Here is a 21,822-nt window from a genome sequence, read left to right as displayed (position 1 = left end):
CTGTTCTAAATGGTAAAACAGAGATGCAATATATATATCAAAAGGTGACATTCTAAACTATAGCCTCATAGGAAACATTTTATCTCAAATCCAAAATGCTGGAGTACAGAGCATATGTGGGAACTCCTTCAAGACTGTTGGAAAAGCATTCCAGGTGAAGCTGGTTGAGAGAATGCCAAGAGTGTGCAAAGCTGTCATCAAGGCAAAGGGTGGCTATTTGAAGAATCTCAAATATAAAATATATTTTGATTTGTTTAACACTTTTTTGGTTACTACATGATTCCATATGTGTTATTTCATTGTTTTGATGTCTTCACTATTATTCTACAATGTTGAAAATAGTAAAAATGGTCTCCTCTGAACAGTTGATGTTGAGATGTGTCTGTTACTTGAACTCTGTGAAGCATTTATTTGGGCTGCAATCTGAGGTGCAGTTAACTCTAATTAAATCATCCTCTGCAGCAGAGGTAACTCTGGGTCTTCCTTTCCTGTGGCGATCCTCATGAGAGCCAGTTTCATCATAGCGCTTAATGGTTTTTGCGACTGCACTTGAAGAAACGTTCAGTTCTTGAAATTTTCCTCATTGACTGACCTTCATGTTTTAAAGTAACGATGGACTGTCGTTTCTCTTTGCTTATTTGAGTTGTTTTTGCCATAATATGGACTTGGTCTTTTATCAAATAGGGATATCTTCTGTATACCAACCCTACCTTGTCACAACACAACTGACTGGCTCAAATGCAATAAGAAGGAAAGAAATTCCACAAATCAACTTTTAACAAAGTACACCTGTTAATTGAAATGCATTCCAGGTGACTACCTCGTGAAGCTGGTTGAGAGAATGCCAAGAGTGTGCAAAGCTGTCATCAAGGGAAAGGGTGACTACTTTGAAGAATCTCAAATAGAAAATATATTTTGATTTGTTCAACACTATCTTTTGGTTACAACATGATTCCATATGTGTTATTTCATAGTTTTGATGTTTTCACAATTATTCTACAATGTTGAAAATAGTAAAAATAAAGAAAAACCCTTGAATGAGTAGGTGTGTCCAAACTTTTGACTGGTACAGTATATAAATGTGCACACGAGTCTGTCTCTCTCTGTGTGTGTTTGCTGTGCACACTGCCTACTATCTAAAACACACAACCTTGTGCTGGTCATAGCTTATGGTGTCAATGACCTCTCCAGAGGTGAGTCAATGTCACTGATGAGACATTGGGATTACTGGGCTGTGTGTATCAGGTTCACATTTAATGTGTTCTCTCTCTCTCTCTCTCTCTCTCTCTATGCCTTAGAACAGCACATGCTGGGAACAATGACAATCTCTCTTTCCCTACCAGTCTCTCTCTCTCTCTCTCTCTCTCTATGCCTTAGAACAGCACATGCTGGGAACAATGACAATCTCTCTTTCCCTACCAGTCTCTCTCTCTCTCTCTCGCACTCTTTTCTCAATCCCTCTTTTTCTGGCAACCTGCTCTCTGTTAGTTTCTCCTCCTAAATCTCCCCCTCATTGTATCTTTCTCCCTTTCTAGCACCAATCTTTCTCTGTTGCCCCCCACTTCCCTTTCCCTCTCTGTTGCTCTCTCTCTCCCCATCCCTGTCTCTCTCTCTCATATCTTTCTCTCTCCCCCTCTCTCTAACTCTCTTTCACTGCATCATCTCTCTCTCTCTCTCTCTCCTTTCCTTATCTCCCTCTCTCTCATCTCTCTAGAATAGAAGCCCACTCAGACATGGCTCTTGACTGGTGCCAAGGTCACTCTCTGTGGGGAGGTGGTGAATTCTTGGGCCGGATTTAGACAATTATCAGTGGACTTTAGGATTTACACAGATAGGATGGAATATGATGTGTGACTGTGAGCCGTAAATCGGATAATTGGAATCACTTTTACGTGACCTTAAAGGACAGAGCAAGAGGCCATACAGACCTTCACTTTTATTGCTCTTGATTCATCATTTATTTTTGGATTCTCCTTGTGAATTAAGGAGCCTTGAAGCTGAGAACAGCAAGTCAATTGGTTAATTAATTGCAGACTGTTTGCAACACTGTCAGAGGACAATGTGATTTATCAGGCAAAGCATCCTTAACATTGAAGAGCGGCTCAAAGAGACTCAAATCAAGAACATTCTCCATTGATGTCCTGTATCCCATTTAGATATTAATAGCTACTCCCAACCAATGTCAACTAATCTCCAGTGCAAAGGTCAGCCCTCCACCGACGGCTTTGTTTTCAGACGCATTCTTTCCACCTTCCCTCTTCTCAGCATATCGGAAGTAAAGAAAACAACAACAGCTGTCACGGATTCCCCCGGTACTGCTGCTCATTCCATTCACCAGCTCCGGAGGTCTATGTCACTGGCCTTCTAGGCATCGCTGAACTGGATCCTTACCATCAACCCCGGACTGTCTTGTCTCATTACGCACACCTGGTTCCCATTCCCCCTGATTAGTATGTGTATATATGTGCCCTCTGTTCCCCATTGTCCTTGTTGATTATTGATCCAATGTGACAACAGCAAGTCATTATTGTAAGATATGATATTGAAATGGGTAGATGAAAAGTGTAGCCTACATACTAAGTTACTAGTTACATAATTTAGATATGAGCCTCTAAGCAGTAATCGGTTAAAATGAGTTACCTCCAGTTTTGTAATTAGTTTAAATAAGTATCCTAATACCAAATGTAACAATTTTTAGCATGTAATATGTAAGTAAACACCAGGCAACAGATGTTTTATGGCTATGTTCCCTAAGAAATTAAAGAATATATGTTAAGTAACCACTGATCCACAAGATGATCAAATGTCATGACAAAAAAGGGAAACTGATGCTTACAGAGATAAAAAAACAGATAGGAAATAAGTAGAGGAGTATAGCTATTTCAGGTATCGAGTGTCTGGAATGCCAACTGTTGACTGAACCCCTCCTCTTGCCTTCCTCTCCCCGGCTCTCCCTCTCTTAACCCCAAACTTTTCCGACCACACACCCCCCTCTCTCTCTTTATCTCTCTCTCTCACACACACACAGGAAGAAAAAAAACATGTTGTCTCCACATATATAAGGTCCTATGCATGTGACTGACTGGATATGCTCGTGGACACACTTAACTGACACACTTATCCAAAAGACGGACGCAGACACACACACATCTTCTAACAGTGGGAAAGAAAACATAGCATCTTACAAACCACCTGACAGGAGGGAATATTGTGCAACTGGATCTGCCCATCCTTCACTTTCCTTCTGATGTAAACTGAGTGGACTGGGCCAGGACTGCACCACTAAAAGGATCTCCTCCGTTTTGTTCTCTCTCCCTTTAAAATTGGATATTTTTCTTACCTCTCCGGCAGACTTAGCCATCAATGAGTGTGACCAACTCCTCTGCATACCGATCAGAGCGCAGTTTCCAGCAGACCTCTTCATCCAACAACCCATACATGGAGAAGAGCAGGGGGCTCTTTGCAGAAGACTTTGGCTCTTTCATGCATCCTGAAACGGATGTCTTGGGATTTCCCAGTGCGTTGATTTGACATGAATTCCCAATTGTGGACCAGCATTATTATAATCTACTTATTCCATACATACAGTATCAAATACTATTTCTGAGTGAATTTGTCTGTGGATTCATACTGTATGAGATGTTCATGTATGTTGGTTTGAACATACATGTACATTAAAACCAATCATTCTAAAAGACAGAGGTGTGTGTGTGTGTGTCTCTGTGTCTTTGCCACACACGTGTATTCGTGTGTAGATTGCCTGCTGAACTCTATAAGCCTCTGAGCTTGTGCTTGATCCGGCGGCTTCGCAACAGGACAACACAGGGCAAAGGGGAGGGAGGTTTGGTTGTTGGGTAGTAGCAGTAGGGCAGAGCAGGGTATTTCGGTGCTGTGACTAGTATGCCCATGTCTCCGTGAAAAGGAGGAGGTTGCTGGTGATGGAGGCAGGACAGGGTAGGATGGGAGGGGCTAGGGGGGCGTCCACCCGTCGGGGGTATTGGACACAGCCAACGCTGTGATCTCACACAAAGAGAATGGCTGGGATGATGCCCGGGAGGTGGCGGGCTAGACTGTTGCATAGCAACCAGCATACACACACTGCGACACTGGGCGTCATGTAGCCAAACAGACATATACCTGTATGTTAAGTAAGAATCACCAAGGCATCTCACACAGTGGAATGGTCATTTCCAATTTGGGGACACGCTTCCAACATTGCTTTTTTCTAATCAACACAGAGAGTAAACAGGCCCAGCAGGGTTCATAGACTAGACACACCTTTGGAATGTGTATGAATGTATTATGCATATACATGTATTTAAGGTGCATCTAAGGTTAAGTAAGAGTTATCATCTTAGTTATTAAGTAAGGATAAGACTGATTGGGCTGCACTCCCCATCTATAGAAAGACAAATAGTGTATAGGTAAAGAAAGGCTAGCTTTCAGTAAGCACCTGCTTAAACTTCCAAATATCTTGCTTGTGTTTCCAGGTCGGACGTGGACAGCAGGGAAGATCAAACCAACGGGAGACAGCTACCAGTTCACAGTGGACGTCCAAGACTTCTCTCCAGAGGACGTCATCGTCACCACCTCCAACAACCAGATCGAAGTCCATGCAGAAAAGGTGGGCAAAACCCTTTTTAGTGACAACTGAATTCTCTATACTTTTGAGAACTCTATCTAAAATGTCTGAGAAATATTTGAGATTAAAAAATATCTTGGTCCTTTTCTAATCTTTATCATCTCTTCAACAGTTGGCGGCGGACGGTACAGTGATGAACACTTTTACCCACAAGTGCCAGCTGCCTGAGGATGTGGACCCCACCTCTGTGACATCATCATTGGGCGCAGAGGGAACGCTTACAGTTAAGGCCCGCAGACACCCATCCAAGCATGAGCTCACACAGACCTTCCGCACTGAGATCAAGATCTAAGAAGACAGACTGCACTCTCTCATGACCTCTGCTCCCTCGCTGCCTGCAATTTGTAATGCTACAGTATATACTGTCTTTACTATTATACCTGTCCGTTCTGGATTTTTTTTAACGTATGTCTTCCTCTTCTGCCATACCACCTCCTCCCATATAGCTGCCTTGAATTGACAATAGTTAGCCTACTTTGTTCTTATGTTTTCCCACAGTTATCACACATAGGGTTGAAAAATTCCTGGAACTTTCAATAAACTCTCTGGTTTTCCAGAAAACCTGGTTGGACGATTCCGGATTTCCTGCTCACTCCCTCCTGTTCTGGGAATCGTCCAACCGTTGATTTCGGGAAAACCAGGGAATTAATGGAAAATTCCAGGAATTTTGCTACCGTAATCACACATCACCTCCATGTGTGTGCACACCCTATCCCATCCATCAATAAAGTATTGCTTCTTCTACTGAACTCTACAGTACTGCTACCATACCAGTATTGTACATTGTAATAGTTTTGTGAGTAGTTGATTGATAAATGATTTCCTATTTTGAGAATATAAACTGTTGTGTACATCAATGTATGGTGTATGGTGTCTATTCATGGCTCAGAAGATCTAGACCAGTGACAGATAGAAAAAAACAAATTAAAAAGTGCAAAGAAATGCCCTTCGCTACATTTCTCACTTACCCCTTTCAAACATTTACACCAGAGCTGTCCATTATTTTAGCGTGTCATTATGACCATTAGAAGCACATACTATAAAAGTTTAGGGCAACACAAAGTAGTTGTGAGAGTAGTAAGAGAAGTTTATCACTGTGTTGAGAATGAGACAGCCTATAGGGAGGAGGTCAGAGACCTCGCCCCCAATCTCATCAACGGGGCTGTAGTGGAGCAGGCTGAGAGCTTCAAGTTCCTTGGTGTCCACATCACCAACAAACTATCATGGTCCAAGCACACCAAGACAGTCGTGAAGAGGGCACGACAAAACCTATTGCCCCTCAAGAGACTGAAAAGATTTGGCATGGTCCTCAGATCCTCAAAAGGTTCTACAGCTGCACCATCGACAGCATCCTGACGGGTTGCATCACTGCCTGGTACGGCAACTGCTCAGCCTCCGACCGCAAGGCACTACAGAGGGTAGTGCGTACGGCCCAGTACATCACTGGGACCAAGCTTCCTGCCATCCAGGACCTCTATACCAGGGGGTGTCAGAGGAAGGCCCTAAAAATCCGGCCACCCTAGTCATAGACTGTTCTCTCTGCTACTGCACGGCAAGCAGTACCGGAGCGCCAAGTCTAGGTCCAAGAGGCTTCTAAACAGCTTCTACCCCCAAGCCATAAGACTCCTGAACAGCTAATCAAATGGCTACCCAGACTATTTGCATTGCCCCCCCCCCCCCCCACGCTGCTGCTACTCTCTGTTATTATCTATGCATAGCCACTTTAATAACTCTACCTACATGTACATAATTACCTCAATTACCTTGACACCAGTGCCCCCTGCACATTGGCACATTGACTCTGTACCGGTACCCCCTGTATATATCCCCACTATTGTTATTCACTGCTGCTCTTTAATTATTTGTTATTCTTATCTCTGACTTTTTTGGGGATTTTCTTAAAACTGCATTGTTGGTTAAGGGCTTGTAAGTAAACATTTCACTTTAAGGTCTACACCTGTTGTATTCGGTGCATGTGACAAATAAAATTTGATTTGAACCACATCGGAGAAGCATCCTGAGTACGATCAGGCATAGCGCGCCATCGCGTGGTCATTTTTAACACCACTCCATACGCAGGAATAAAACTGCGCGTGCGCAATATGTAATCTATCCACCCGGCCACTATCAATCGATCAGAGAGTGGAAGATGGTGGTGAATCGAGTCTGTGGGGCTAGATCGATCACCGAAAAACTCGATTGAAGGATTTCAACGGATTGTGTTTAAATAGTACAAAACAACACCATAACAAGCGTTTGGAGCGGGGAATTCAGCGATCATCAAGAGGTATTTTGAATGTACTTCTTTTGAAAGATGGCGTATGCTTAAAGCACACAAAGAGGATCTAAGGACGGGCAGAACGAAAGGCCCCAAAACATGTATGTCTAGCCAGGCTCAATTAATCCCGGATAGCGAATGTAGAAGGATATAGGATTCGTAATCAATCCGCTGCATCGTCAACCCAACAAAAATGCAAGATGTTCCTTGAAAACGACAAACATAATGTCTCGTCGATTATTAAACTAGGACTCTGATATTAATAATCGGGAGGCCATATAGGTGGTATTGGCCAACTCTTTTGATAAATTGAATTTTGCATTGCTATAAATTGAATATTTCTAAATCTTTATCTATAAAACAACCCCATATCTTGTGATCCCCCGATGATTTGGTTGTCAGGCCATTTTAAATGATTAAATTGCATGTCATAAATCCCCCAGGAATACAACTAGCTGTCGGTGATTATACTGTATCATCATATTAGTCACATTTTAAGTGAGAATCCCCTCCAGTCATGGCTTTTTACATTTCCAAACATTTAGATAAGTTTGACAGTGGTAATGTGTTACCTCATCTGATTGACTAAATCCAACACAACCCATATTTACTCAGTGGTGTAAAGTACTTCAGTAAAAATACTTGAAGATACTACTTAAGTCGCTTTTTGGGGTATCTGTACTTTACTATTCATATTTTTGACCACTTTTACTTCAATACATTCCTAAACAAAAATATGTACTTTTTACTCCATACATTTTCTCTGTCAGCCAAAAGTACTTGTTACTTTTTGAATGCTTAGCATCCATGGTCATCCCTACTGCCTCTGATCTGGTGGACTCACTAAACACATGCTTTGTTTGTTGATGATGTCTGAAGGTTGGAGCATGCCCCTGTCTATCCGTATATGCAAAAAAAGCAAGAAAATGATGCTGTCTGGTTTGCTTTATATAACAAATGTGACATTATTAACTTCTGATACTATATTTGATAGCATATATAAAACCAAATACTTTTACTCAAGAAGTATTTTACTGGGTGACTTTCACTTTTACTTGAGTCATTTTCGATTAAGGCATCTTTACTTTTACTCAAGTATGACAATTGGGTACTTTTTCCACCACTGCCCACTCTTACCAGGATGGACTTTCCCTGGCACAGTGGCAAGGTTTTGGAACAGCTCAACCACCAGCGCCAGCTGGGCCTGCTGTGTGACTGCACCTTCGTGGTGGACGGGCTGGACTTCAAGGCCCACAAGGCCGTGCTCGCTGCCTGCAGCTCCTACTTCCACACCCTCTTCCAGGACCAGAAGGATGTGGTGCACCTGGACATCAGCAATGCAGCAGGTATATCCGACTGGGTACAAACTAGTTGAATCAATGTTGTTTCAACTTAATTTGTCATCATCGTAAACATTTGAGGTTGAAATTTCAACCACAGGATTATGTCATCATGGTGACTTAATTTCAACACAGACAAATCTTGTATCAAATTTTATATTTGTACTTTTAAAACGATGTCATATTATCAACATTATATTTTTTTATTTAACTAGGCAAGTCAGATAAGAGCATATTCTTATTTACAGGACAGCCTAGGAGCAGTGGGTTAGCTGCCTTGTTCAGGGGCAGAATGACAGATTTATACCTTGTCAGCTCAGGGATTCAATCTAGTTCCCCTGTGGAATGTCCATGGTCCTCTCTTTGTGTAGCCAGATCACACCCTCAGAATCACACCCTGTCCATCTTCTGTTCTGGGCCTGACCCTGGTCTCTGATCCTAGGCAATTTCCTCTTATCTGATTAGGTCAACAACATTTCAAAATTAGCATATACACAGTTTCATGGCCTAAACTCCATTAATACTCACAGTAATCATTCACTAAACAGGATACAAACAAACTACAGTTTAATTTAAAACATGTTACATTTTAATTGAATCCCTCGCATATAAGGGATTACAAAAAAACGGTAACTGGAATCCTTTACGTTACCAGCTAAAATATTGTAATCCGATTACAGATACTTTTGAAAAACTAGATGATTACTTTGAGGATTACTTTTAAATGCAGAAAGTATGTTTGCGAGAAAAAAATCTTTGTCACTTCTGTGTTTTCTCAATGACGTTTAAATCAGCATAGAAAAAAAGGCGCAAATGTACGTTAGTTACACCTGAGCGAGTCTGACCACAAGTCAGAGACCACTATGATGACACACCAAATGGGTTTGATGGATCGCGGGAATAGAGCAGGAATAGGCTTTTGTAGGCTACAGTCCAAGCAATGTCTTCCAATTGTACGACTGCTATCAGCATCCAAATATTATCCAACTTGAATAAACGCTTGGAGGTAAGGATGACAGCAGTGTAGTCTACGGCGATACAGATATCACTTATTATTGATATCAACATAGCGCATTGATGTGAATTACACTGCTGCTCTCTCATTTAGGTACTTGCGCCTTACGGATTGTGGTTGTTGTGTGGATGGCTGTTCACAAATCTAAATGTGTATTTAAACTAGGGTTGCACATTTTGGGTAATATTCAGAGGTGGAAACTTTCCGTGGGAATATATGGGAATTAACGGAAATATATGCTAATTTAATTTTAATGTAAATGTTTTTTACATTGGATATATTTACCATATCATATGGAGACAGAAACATAAACCTTTTACCTTATCATAAGTAGACATAATTGCAAATGATTAAATCCTTCCAATAGAAAAAAAATAAAAATAATTAGTTACGAATTTAATTAAATTAGTTGACTCTTCACATGGGATGATTTCACTGAACAACAAAAGAAATGGAATATTGAATGATCCCCAATGATCCATCGTATATCCCAAAAACATTTTCAACATACATCTGTAAAATGATAGTCTAGAAACTAAAGCATTGGTTGTCTTCCTCTCAGGCTTCCATGTCTTCTCCCTGGACCTTCTCAATGTCCACCTCTTGAACATCAGACTCTGAGACCTCATCTTCACTGTCACTTTCCAACCTTGTTGAGGATGGCTCATTTTCAGGCTCAAAAAGCCTCAAATTTTCCCGGATGGCCACCAGCCCTTCTATTGGTCAGCCTGTTGCGTGCTTTGGTGTGTGTTCCCAAACAAGGACCAGTTGCGCTCTGAGGCGACTGATGTTGGTGGGATTTGGAGGATGATGGAGGCAACAGGGGAAAGAGCCTCAGATCCACAAAGTCCCTTCCACCAGGTGGCTGATGAGATATGTTGGCACGACTGCCATAATTGCATCTCCATCCCAAAGCACTTGCTTGGAAGTGTACTTCGCAAGACTGCCAAGAACCTTGCCCTCATCCAGGCCAAGGTGGCGAGACATGGTAGTGATGATACCATAGGCCTTGTTGATCTCTGCACCAGACAAGATGCTCTTGCCAGCATACTTGGGGTCCAACATGCACGCTGCGGCGTGTATGGGCTTCAGGCAGAAGCCTTCACACTTTTTGATGTATTTCAGAACTGCAGTTTCCTCAGTGAAATGGGCAGGGCAGTACGGATTTCTTCTCTTACATCTGCAAGCAGAGTCTGAACATTAGACAGGATGGCATTGTCTCTCTCAATCCGTGCAATGGCAACTGCTATAGGTTTCAGGAGTTTCAGGCTGCTTACCACTCTCTCCCAAAATACATCATCCAGGAGGATCCTCTTGATGGGGCTGTCCATATTGGCAGACTGTGATATGGCCATTTCTTGGAGACACTCCTTCCCCTCCAGGAGACTGTCAAATATGATGCCAACATCACCCCAACGGGTGTTTCTGGGCAGCGTCAATGTGGTGCTCTTATTCTTCTCACTTTGCTTGGTGAGGTAGATTGCTGCTATAACTTGATGACCCTTCACATACCTGACCATTTCCTTGGCTCTCTTGTAGAGTGTATCCATTATTTTCACTGCCATGATGTCCTTAAGGAGCAGATTCAATGCATGAGCAGCACAGCCAATGGGTGTGATGTGAGGGTAGGACTCCTCCACTTTAGACCAAGCAGCCTTCATGTTCGCAGCATTGTCTGTCACCAGTGCAAATACCTGCTGTGGTCCAAGGTCATTGATGACTGCCTTCAGCTCATCTGCAATGTAGAGACCGGTGTGTCTGTTGTCCCTTGTGTCTGTGCTCTTGTAGAATACTGGTTGAGGGGTGGAGATGATGTAGTTAATTATTCCTTGCCCACGAACATTCAACCACCCATCAGAGATGATTGCAATACAGTCTGCTTTCTCTATGATTTGCTTGACCTTCACTTGCACTCTTTTGAACTCTGCGTCCAGCAAATGAGTAGATAAAGCATGTCTGGTTGGAGGGGTGTATGCTGGGCAAAGAACATTCAGAAATATCTTCCAATACACATTGCCTGTGAGCATCAGAGATGAGCCAGTTGCATATACAGCTCGAGCAAGACATTCATCAGCATTTCTCTGACTACGTTCCTCCATTGAGTCAAAAAAACTTCTGATTCCAGGAGAACCATGAGCTGTTGCTATCGATAAGGTGTCTGATTCATCATTTTCACCTCGAATAGAAGTAGAGGGACTTTTGTCAGAGGTTGCTTATTGTGAGCGCTAAGGGAACTTTATGCACTTGGCCAGATGATTCTGCATCTTTGTTGCATTCTTCACATATGATTTGGCACACTATTTGCAAATGCACACAGCCTTTCCTTCTACATTAGCTGCAGTGAAATGTTTCCACACATCAGATAGTGCCCATGGCATTTTCCTGTAAAGATTAGGGAAAAAATTGTAAAAAACCCCCCAAATACAATTCCATGTACAGATAGATAGTTAAGCAGTTAGATTAAACAACTCCTTTGTAGGATGAATGTTTTCAAATGAAACATGTATGGAAACAGCTGAATTAACACTCCTCAGTTAGCAGGCTCATGCAAGCTAAAACCCACATGGTAGCAAAAACTAACTTGCAGAAATTGTTAACAAGTTAGAAATGATTTAAACACACTTTGCTGTAGGCTACTATTTACTAGTTAACAAAAAATAATGTATGTCATAAAATATATTCACCCCACCCAGTATTGTAATCAAAACTTACCAGAAAGCATGTAGTCTTTGGCTCAGACAGTGTAGTAGTGTGGGCTCAATAGCATCTCATTAGTGTGTAAGATCTTGAGAATCAGCTGTACATGTGATGGAAGAGTGCACTGCACATGTGATGAAGAATGCACTGTGCATGCAATTCCATCGAATTGGGGATAGTTTATCCAAAATATGCCACAAGACCTTCAATTGGCTTATGTGTATCCCACAAAAACGGTTCACTGTTATAAGCTAACTTTTTTTGATGAATTTAAGCAAAATTCCCCACATTCCCGTTCAGAAATTTTCTGGAAAGTTTTCCGAGCCTTTGCAACCCTAATTTGAACTCAATAATGGTTGAAATTCAAGAAGTTTAAGCTGCCTATAAATCATTGTTTTTGAAATCAGGGGACAGCCAGTGAAAAATGTGCTCTTGCAACAGCTGCACAGTGCGGATCCCAGCCTATGGAATAAAAGTGGGGCTTTTATTACTCAATCTAATTCATGCTGATAAAACATTTGAATCCATTGCCCTAATGGACACATGTTCAAACTCGCACACTTTTTATAGATTAAAGGGACAATCTGTAGTTGATACATTTATTTTTGAACTTATAAATTATATATATATATGTATATATATATATATATATATATATTCTTGAAGAATATAAATTCTAAATGCCTCATGAGCTTAGTTCAACTGTCACACTCCATGATACCCCAAAATATAAGCTTGTTTTTCGCCAATGTTTATAAACATTGTAAATGTAAACAAACACTGTATAGCCTCATAACATGGTTAAAACAATCATTTTGATATCATGGATGGTCAGTCCTTGCATCCATAGCACTGTCTATTAATCTGAGAGTGATTAAATTTCTCCAGGCCCATCCCTCAGCTTTTTACCAAAACAGAGGCGGGGCAACTGTTTTATTGTTTCATCTATGGATTTGCCCTTTAAACAGCTGCATATTATCAAGATATCAAAGTGTCACCAACTAAAAGGTAAACAATAGACCTATAGCAAATGCAGCATATGGCATTCATTTTTCACATGTAATTAGCACTTTTCAGTAGTGCTAAAAGCATGCCATTCCATGAGCGCAGCATTTTATTTTGAACTCGAATCAATGAGCCCAATCAGTCCTCCATGACAACAAAATCATAAACAACAGAGTAGGGCTGGCTAATACGTCCTTAGTTTTGGGTCATGCTCAGGTGAAACAATATGGCTAATTTATACTTCCATATTTCCAAGTCCTATTCTTGAAGATCAAAGGGTATAACATTTATTGGAATGACTGGAATTCTGATAGACTTTGGTTTTTAATGTAAAGATATAATATACTGGTATTATTATATGTAGTAGAATGCGTTGGCTTAGAAGAAGCCTCCATAACCAACCCATAAAGTAAAAATGTACATCCATATATGACCAGCTATGTAAACTTTAACATTGATTTATCCTGCAATAGATGTCGTTCAATTGGTAACATTCATTCTTGTCTTCTCCTAATGCCTCTTAAGGGGAAAGTAATCTAAAAGTAACTGAATGTAATCAGATTACATTAGAGGTTGGGTAATCCAAAAGTTACATTACTGATTACAGTTTTGGACAGGTAACTAGTAACTGTAACAGATTACATTTAGAAAGTAACCTGGTCTTGCTTAGTTCCAGTTTATCTACAAAATAATAATTTATATGTTGGATTTCATGTCTCCATCTCAACCAAAAATCAAAGTAAAAAAATAGGGCTAAATTAAATCAAACTTTATTTAAAGTGCATTTAAAGTTTGATTTGATTTATAGTGTTCAAGATAGCATGCATAGGTCATCGCAGATCTGTGGAGATCTTCACAATTGCTGTTATAATCTGTGCAGGATCTTAAACTGCATTGATAATTTGCACCATGTACTTTTAATGTAATCTAACTGCACTCCAGGTCATTTGGTTCTGCTATTAGATGAAGCAAAGTGATATCAAATTCATCTGAACTCTATTTGCTTTACCTTAATATCCAAGACCATGTTGAACATCATGCTTAAGCTCCCGAGTGGCACAGCGGTCTAAGGCACTGCATCTCAGTGCTTGAGGCGTCGCTACAGACACCCTGGTTCGAATCCAGGCTGTATCACAACCGGCTGTGATTAGGAGTCCCATAGGGCGGCGCACAATTGGCCCAGCATCGTCCGGGTGTGGCCGGTGTAGGTCGTCATTGTAAATTTGTTCTTAACTGACTTGCCTAGTTAAATAAATAAAATCTGTCTCACAGTCACAGCAGAACTCATGGATCCATCCCTGTGTGTATTCTGCAGGACTGGGCCAAGTCCTTGAGTTCATGTACACGGCCAAGCTGAGTCTGAGTTCTCAGAATTTGGAAGATGTGGTGGCAGTGGCCACGTTCCTTCAGATGCAGGAGATAGTCAATGCCTGCTCTGCTTACCAGTCTCTGGCAGTCTCCACAACATCCCAGTCAATACAAGACTTAAATGACAGTGAGTACAGTACAGATCAGTACACAAACATTGGTTATTAGTACACAGAAATATCCATCAATAATTAGTATGCTTTCTTTAACAAGCCCACTAATGTTATTCGTCACAGCTGAAGCAAGCACACTGATTTTCTTCTGGAAATGTACATTTTGTGGTTTATATTGCTCTCTCCCCTAATCTCTTCCAAACCATAAAGACAAGATTGAGGAAGAAGAGCAGAACATAGAGGAGCCATCAGACACAAGGTCACATGATGAGGAGATGCTAAAAACAGCAGATGACGGAGGGTCAAAGGGCATTCAGGAGGACCCGAACGAGACCACCCCAGACGATGGACAGATCAACAGTAAGACCCCCGACAAACCCACCCCACAGACCCCGGGAAGAGGAAGACCCTCCAAAACCTCCAACTACGCCGCACCAAGAAAAGCCGCAGCAGAGAGAGAGGAGATGGAGGTTGAGAGCCCTACTAAAGATGTGCTTGAGTTTCAAGATGACCACTCGGATGTGGACTACACTCCCAGTCAGTGAATTAGTCTTCATACTTTTCATTGGTGATCTGTATGTTTAATATTGCTGTGCGGATAAAGATGTATTTTGTTCTTACAGAGTTTCCATTCAAGTCTGCAGCCGGTATATCTTACATGAGTACCAGGAGAAGAAGGACAAGGAGAGCTCCTCGTCGCAACCACTCTCAGGGTAAACAAACAGCTTGACTGACCTTCCTTCCGAGGAGCAATCACTAATCTGCCATGCTTTCTCCTATCCAATCATGTTGGATCAGTGACTACTTCGAGGAAGGAAAGATGGACGGCTCCATTTTCTAAATATGGTCTGATGGTTATACAATTCCTTTTCATAGATAATGACTCCGATGAGGGGAACAGCGCATCAAAGATAGTAAATGAAGAAAAAGAGGTTGAAGAAAGTGAGATGGAGGAGGATGAAGAAGAGGGAGGTGGTGAGGAGGAGGATGAAGAAGAGGAGGAGGATGAGGGAGAAGATGGCCAGGGGACGGAGAGCGGAGAGGAGAGGAAGCAGCTACAGTCGGGTGCCGTCACCGACCGCACCGAGTCACGGTCCTACGGCTCTGTGACGCACAAGTGTGAGGTGAGTACCGTGTGTGTTTGCGTGTGCTAGTTTGAGTGTGTGGTTACTTTGCACACTGCGATTAGAAATTTAAACGATTGAATGTTTTTGGATGACCCATTCCCTATTAGAGGAGGACTTATTGTTTTGAACTGTGTATGTATATTTTCCTTTCAAATAAACCATCATATAGACAAAATTGTCTTCAAAAAGAAAGGAGGACCAAGGCACTCTTCATATAATTAATTAAGATTAATTTTGAAATGGAACCAAGATTTATTTTTAACTGACTTGTTTCGGTTGCATGGCCTTTGACAGGGGGTACAATGTCTTCTTTTGAACCAAGCATTTTACAATCAACCCTGATTAGAGGGAATAGTCAGTCATTGGAAAACACCTAGTAAAAAATAATATACACTGAACAAAAATATAAACGCAACATGAAAGTGTTGGTCCCATGTTTCATGTGCTGGAATAAAAGATCCCAGACATTTTCCATAAGCACACAATCTTTATTTCTCTCAAATGTTGTGCTCAAATTTGTTTACATCCCTGTTAGTGAGCATTTCTCCTTTGCCAAGATAATCCATCCACTTGACAGGTGTGGCATATCAAGAAGCTGATTAAACAGCATGATCATTACACCTTGTGTGCACCTTGTGCTGTGGACAATAAACAGCCACTCTAAAATGTGTAGTTTTGTCACACAACACAATGCCACAGATGTCTCAAGTTTTGAGGGAGCGTGGAATTGGCATGTTGACTGCAGGAATGTCCACCAGAGCTGTTACCAGAAAATGGAATGTTCATTTCTCTAACATAAGCATAGATTAGGGCTTAATTAATGTATTTCAATTGACATATTTCCTTATATGAACTGTGACCCAGTAAAATCTTTGAAATTGTTGCATGTTGCATTTTATGTTTTTGTTCAGTATACATTCAAAATTGTCTACTAGAGAATATTGCATTCACATTCATGTACTTTGGGGTTGAGCATATCTAACTCACTAAATTGCCATGTATTTTCTAGGACTGTGGAAAGAAGTTCACCCACACGGGTAACTTCAAAAGACACATCCGCATTCACACAGGAGAGAAACCTTTCAGCTGCCGTGACTGCCACAAGGCCTTCTCAGACCCGGCTGCCTGCAAGGCTCACGAGAAAACACACAGGTTAGTATCAACCTCATCACCGGTCTTTGTGTCTCTTTGGCCCAATTTCAAACAAAGCAACACGTCCTCTTGTAAAATAGTTATTAATTGATAATAACGATCAAATTGATAGTGAATTAAAATCAAGACAGTCATAGTAAACACAGTTTCATAGCATCAACATCCCCTCGAACCTCAGCACCAAAGTAAGTAGCTATATCTTACTTAAATATCTTATGTTTTTCTCTCTCTGTGTAGCCCCCTGAAACCCTACTGCTGCTCCTCGTGTGGGAAGAGCTACCGGCAGATCAGCCTGCTCAACCTGCACCGGAAAAGGCACACAGGCAAGGCCAGATACAGCTGCAAGGACTGTGGCAAGCTCTTCACCACATCTGGCAACCTGAAGCGCCACATTCTGGTGCACAGCGGCGAGAAGCCGTATCACTGCAACTACTGCGACCGGGCCTTCTCCGACCCCACCGCTAAGATGCGCCACCTGGAGACCCACGACGCAGACAAGGGCCACAGCTGTCCGCACTGCGATAAGCGGTTCAACCAGGTTAGGACCACTTCTTGACCACTACATTGACCAGTATTGGGGATAGTAGGGAGAATTTGACCTGCATGTAAATAGTTTGGAGATAGTGTGGCATTGTGTTTGAGCAGTGGTGGAAAAAGTACTCAATTGTCATACTTGAGTAAAAATAGATACCTGAATAGAAAATGACTCAAGTAAAAGTGAAAGTCACCCAGTAAAATACTCTGAGCATTTTTTGTATTTTTTTTAAAGTCAAAGTATCCCGTTTTAAATGTACTTAAGTACAGTGCTGGAAAAAGTACTCAATTGACATACTTGAGTAAAAGTAAATGCAATACATTAAATTCCTTATATTAAGCAAACTAGACAGCGAAAATGTTATTACATTTTTTATTTACAGACAGACAGGGGTACACTCAGACATCATTTACAAACGCGGAATTTGTGTTTAGTGAGTCCACCAGATCAGAGGCAGTAGGGATGACAATGCGTTATATTGATAGGTGTGTGAATTGGACAATATTGCTGTCAAAATGTAACAAGTACTTTTGGGTGTCAGGGAAAATGCATGGGAGTAAAAAATGCATATTGTCTTTAGGAATGTAGTGGAGAAAAAGTCAACATTTTCAAAAATATAAATACCCCCAAAAAGTACTTAAGTAGTACTTTCAAGTATTAAACTTAGTTACTTTACACTGCTGTGTTTGATTTAAGTAGCCCTATAGTCGCTCTCTATCCTTGCATTGAAATGGCGAACTGTATCTAACCTGGCTATTCCTCTGTCTGGACAGACTGGGAATCTAAAGGCTCACCTGAAGATCCACATCACAGACGGCCCTCTGAAGTGCAAAGAGTGTGGCAAACAGTTCACCACTTCCGGTAAAACCAGACCAGACATGGACTTCCGAGCCTGTATTCATAAAGCATCTCAGAGATTAGGAGTGCTGATCTAGGATCAGGTACTCACTGTCCATGTAATCGTATTCATTATGATCTAAAAGGCAACACGGGTCCTAATAAGATTACATGGACAGGGAGGGGACCTGAACCTAGATCAGTACTCTTACACGCTTTATGAACACAGGCCCTGGTCTCTCGATGTGTTGATATATAACTAGTCTCTGGTCTTCGCATTGGTATATAACTGTAGTCTTTGATTCCCAGGGAACTTGAAGAGACACCTGCGCGTGCACAGTGGGGAGAAGCCCTATATCTGTATGCACTGCCAGAGAGCTTTCGCTGACCCAGGGGCACTGCAGAGACACGAGCGCATACACACAGGTAGCAGTCCTGGATTTAAAGGAATATGTTCACATTGACCTCTTTCTTTGTATTTTTTATTTATCCTTTATTTAACTAGGCAAGTCAGTTAAGAAAATTCTTATTTACAATGACGGCCAACCCCTAATCCGGACAACGCTGGGCCAATTGTGCGGCGCTCTATGGGACTCCCAATCACGGCCGGTTGTGATACAGCCTGGAATCGAACCAGGGTCTTTAGTGACGCCTCTAGCACTGAGATGCAGTGCCTTATTCCGTTGCGCCACTAGGGAGCCCAAACACGTGTAGCCAAACACGTGTAGCCAAACATGTGTAGCCTAAACATGTGCAAAAAGAACAGGGAATGCCTGTGCATTGCATGATAGGTTGGAGACTGTCATGTAATTGTAGTGTCTGTGTGCATGCTTGTGTGTGGGTCCTGTAGGGGAGAAGCCGTGTCTGTGCCTGATCTGTGGGAAGGGGTTCACCCAGGCCAGTTCACTCATTGCTCATGTCCGCCAGCACACCGGAGAGAAGCCCTATGTCTGCGACCGCTGTGGCAAAAGGTAAACACACACACACACACACACTATAATCCTATTGATATAACATAGAGCCCTTTTTGTCTTGATGCCCTATCCCCAACTCCAGGTTTGTCCAGTCCAGTCAGCTGGCCAATCATATCCGTCACCATGATAACATCCGGCCACACAAGTGTCACAACTGCAAAAAGGCATTTGTCAACGTCGGGGACCTCTCCAAGCATATCATCATTCACACAGGTAGGAAGACATGGAATTTACAACTAACTGTGAGTGAGAAAGTAAGGTTCGCTGGGAGAAGTGGATATTAATGGATAGTCAAAAAAGTAGTCTATAATATTTCACCATTTTGTGGAATATAGGTATCTTGTGTATATTTATCCAGTTAAGAAAACAAAGCTGTTGGGTATCTGGGCACATTCTTTCCCCTTCAGCTTTAGTGTGCCTCCAACCTCCTTCCCCTAAGGTATAACATTAACTGCATTAGTCTACATTCCCCCTTCAAGTAGTTTCCCCCATGGGTGGTGTCTGAGATATCACCTGTGACTAACGTGGTCAAATAACACAAGTGTGTAACCTGGGCACTAATTCGATACAGTTGACAATTACCCGCGCTCTAACCGCGGCAGGTAGCCTAGCGGTTAGAGCGTTGGGCCTGTAACCGAAAGGTTGCTAGTTCGAATCCCTGAGTCATCACTTAACCCTAATTGCTCCAGGGTTGCTGTCAATAATAGCTGATCCCTGGCCATGACCCGGTCTCAGAGGGAGCGGGATATGCAAATAACACAAATATAAGCACCCCCTATTAAAAAATAAAATAAAGAGCATTAATCATATTTATTGTCCCCCATGATGAAATCAGGGGGGAGGGGAATGGACGGACTATGGATCTGTACATACGTAAGTCACGCAATATCAGACACCACTGGCCCGATTTTGACTAAACTTACAAAATTACAGTGATTTTGGCCTAAGGGGGATGCCGTGTCATTCTTGGGGGATGACATGTTTACTGTTGCCTTGTTCTTTTTTTTACCATCCCCTAGGAGAGAAGCCCTTCCTGTGTGACAAGTGCGGCCGCGGGTTCAATCGTGTCGACAATCTACGCTCCCACGTCAAGACTGTCCACCAGGGTAAGGCTGGGATGAAGCGCCTGGTGGTTGCCGGGGGTGACAGTGACGATGGGGGTGATGGGTTCCATGGCGGGTCGGCCTCGGAGATGGACGAAAGTGAGATCAACATAGTCACCGTCACCACCGAGGACATCGTCACCCTAGCTGGCAGCACTGTGTCCCAGCTGACAGGTCAGATGGAGCGCATGCTGGGTAATGTAGTTCAGATGGCTGGGAGAAGGGGACTATGCAATGGATGTGACTGTAAAAGGAATAGGATGAAAGGAAGGTGGCTGTGTAAGAGTAAGAAGGAAATGGACTCAGAACAAAGGGAATAATAAAGAAAATTCTCCTGCCATGTGTTTATATGGGATTCTGTCTGTTTCCAGTGGTGCCTGTGGCTGCATCAGTGTCAGCAGATGAGACGGAGGCTCTGAAAGCTGAGATTGCGAAGGCTGTGGAGAAGGTGCAGGAAGCAGGTGAGACTGGCCACACACAGCTTTGAATAGCTTTTACTATTCATAACTTCCTCATACATCCTCACTGTCCATCTCCTCTCCCTCCCAGACCCCGACACTCAGATCCTGTATGCATGCGACTCTTGCGGTGACAAGTTCCTGGACGCCAGCTCACTGGCCCAACATGTGCGAATCCACACAGCCCAGGCCCTGGTCATGTTCCAAGCTGACTCTGACTTCTACCATCAGTACACTGCAGCTGCCACCACCGTGGGGGAAGATGTTACCACAACCTGGCAACCCATTTCCGAGCAGGTCATCCAGGGAGGGGAGCTCGTCTTCCACACCCGAGAGGCTGAGGCGAAGGGGGATGAGGTGACTCAGGAGGAGGGAGGAGAGGTGGTGGCCCAAGTTGACCCCCTGCCAGAGGGGGAAGATGAGGCTGTGACAGAAGGACAAGGAGAAGAGATGGAGTGTGGAATATACAGTGATGTGGCACTGAAGAATAAAATGCAAAGCAGTCAAGATCTTACTGGGGTCTGACAATACCTCATACGAAGCTGCCTGTCAGTCTCTGGGACTAGAGTTTATTTTATCTTTATTTTACTAGGCAAGTCAGTTTAGAACAAATTCTTATTTTCAATGACGGCCTAGGAACAGTGGGTTAACTGCCTTGTTCAGGGGCAGAACAACAGATTTGTACCTTGTCAGTTCGGGGATTTGATCTTGCAACCTTTCAGTTACTAGTCCAACGCTCTAACCACTAGGCTAGGCTGCCGCCCGAGTCTCTGCATCATTGACATGAACATCTGTGTCCAAAGTTTGGGAAGAAACTGTTTGGCTTGTTTTTTGGACATTGTATAAAGTTAAATTATATATATATATTAAAAAAAAAGCTAAACGTATTGCTATAGGCATATCCGTGTGTTTTACCGTTACCTTGAAAATAAATATGCATTTAGAGTTAAATAAGTTCGTTATTTGGTGTGTTTTTATTTTATTTTTATGAGGCATGTGGCCCACGATGCACACTGAAATTCTCAATGTGGCAGCCCGGGGAATATTATTGCCCACCCCCCCTGCTGTACAACATTCAAACTGGGGACCATTGAATGCAGGGGTTAGCAACAGCAATAGTTTTTGGCCCCCCATATTTATTTTTTATGCAAAATGTCCCAAAAGTAATGTCCCAAGAA

At 42.3% G+C, this 21,822-nt stretch overlaps 2 protein-coding genes across 2 annotated transcripts; both read left to right on the top strand.

Annotated features, from left to right (window-relative positions):
- Positions 1 to 3,065: 3,065 nt before the first annotated feature.
- Positions 3,066 to 5,500, top strand: LOC115165872 (heat shock protein beta-7). Its single transcript, XM_029719318.1, has 3 exons — positions 3,066 to 3,517; positions 4,491 to 4,624; positions 4,755 to 5,500. Exons 1-3 carry the CDS (start codon positions 3,364 to 3,366, stop codon positions 4,932 to 4,934), a joined length of 468 nt encoding a protein of 155 aa, XP_029575178.1. The 5' UTR covers positions 3,066 to 3,363; the 3' UTR covers positions 4,935 to 5,500.
- Positions 5,501 to 6,762: 1,262 nt separating this feature from the next.
- LOC115165870 (zinc finger and BTB domain-containing protein 17) lies at positions 6,763 to 21,598 on the top strand. The gene is made up of 15 exons (XM_029719316.1): positions 6,763 to 6,929; positions 8,061 to 8,266; positions 14,293 to 14,472; positions 14,669 to 14,995; positions 15,082 to 15,171; positions 15,335 to 15,582; positions 16,595 to 16,737; positions 16,975 to 17,275; positions 18,046 to 18,133; positions 18,419 to 18,535; positions 18,960 to 19,080; positions 19,166 to 19,296; positions 20,103 to 20,360; positions 20,558 to 20,647; positions 20,736 to 21,598. Exons 2-15 carry the CDS (start codon positions 8,062 to 8,064, stop codon positions 21,167 to 21,169), a joined length of 2,733 nt encoding a protein of 910 aa, XP_029575176.1. The 5' UTR covers positions 6,763 to 6,929; position 8,061; the 3' UTR covers positions 21,170 to 21,598.
- The last annotated feature ends 224 nt before the right edge of the window (positions 21,599 to 21,822 follow it).

This window comes from Salmo trutta, chromosome 28 (genome assembly GCF_901001165.1).
Source record: "Salmo trutta chromosome 28, fSalTru1.1, whole genome shotgun sequence".
In the NCBI taxonomy this organism is placed as follows: domain Eukaryota; kingdom Metazoa; phylum Chordata; class Actinopteri; order Salmoniformes; family Salmonidae; genus Salmo; species Salmo trutta.
The sequence above is the reverse complement of the archived record's forward strand: the minus strand, read 5'-3'. Positions and strand labels throughout refer to the sequence as shown.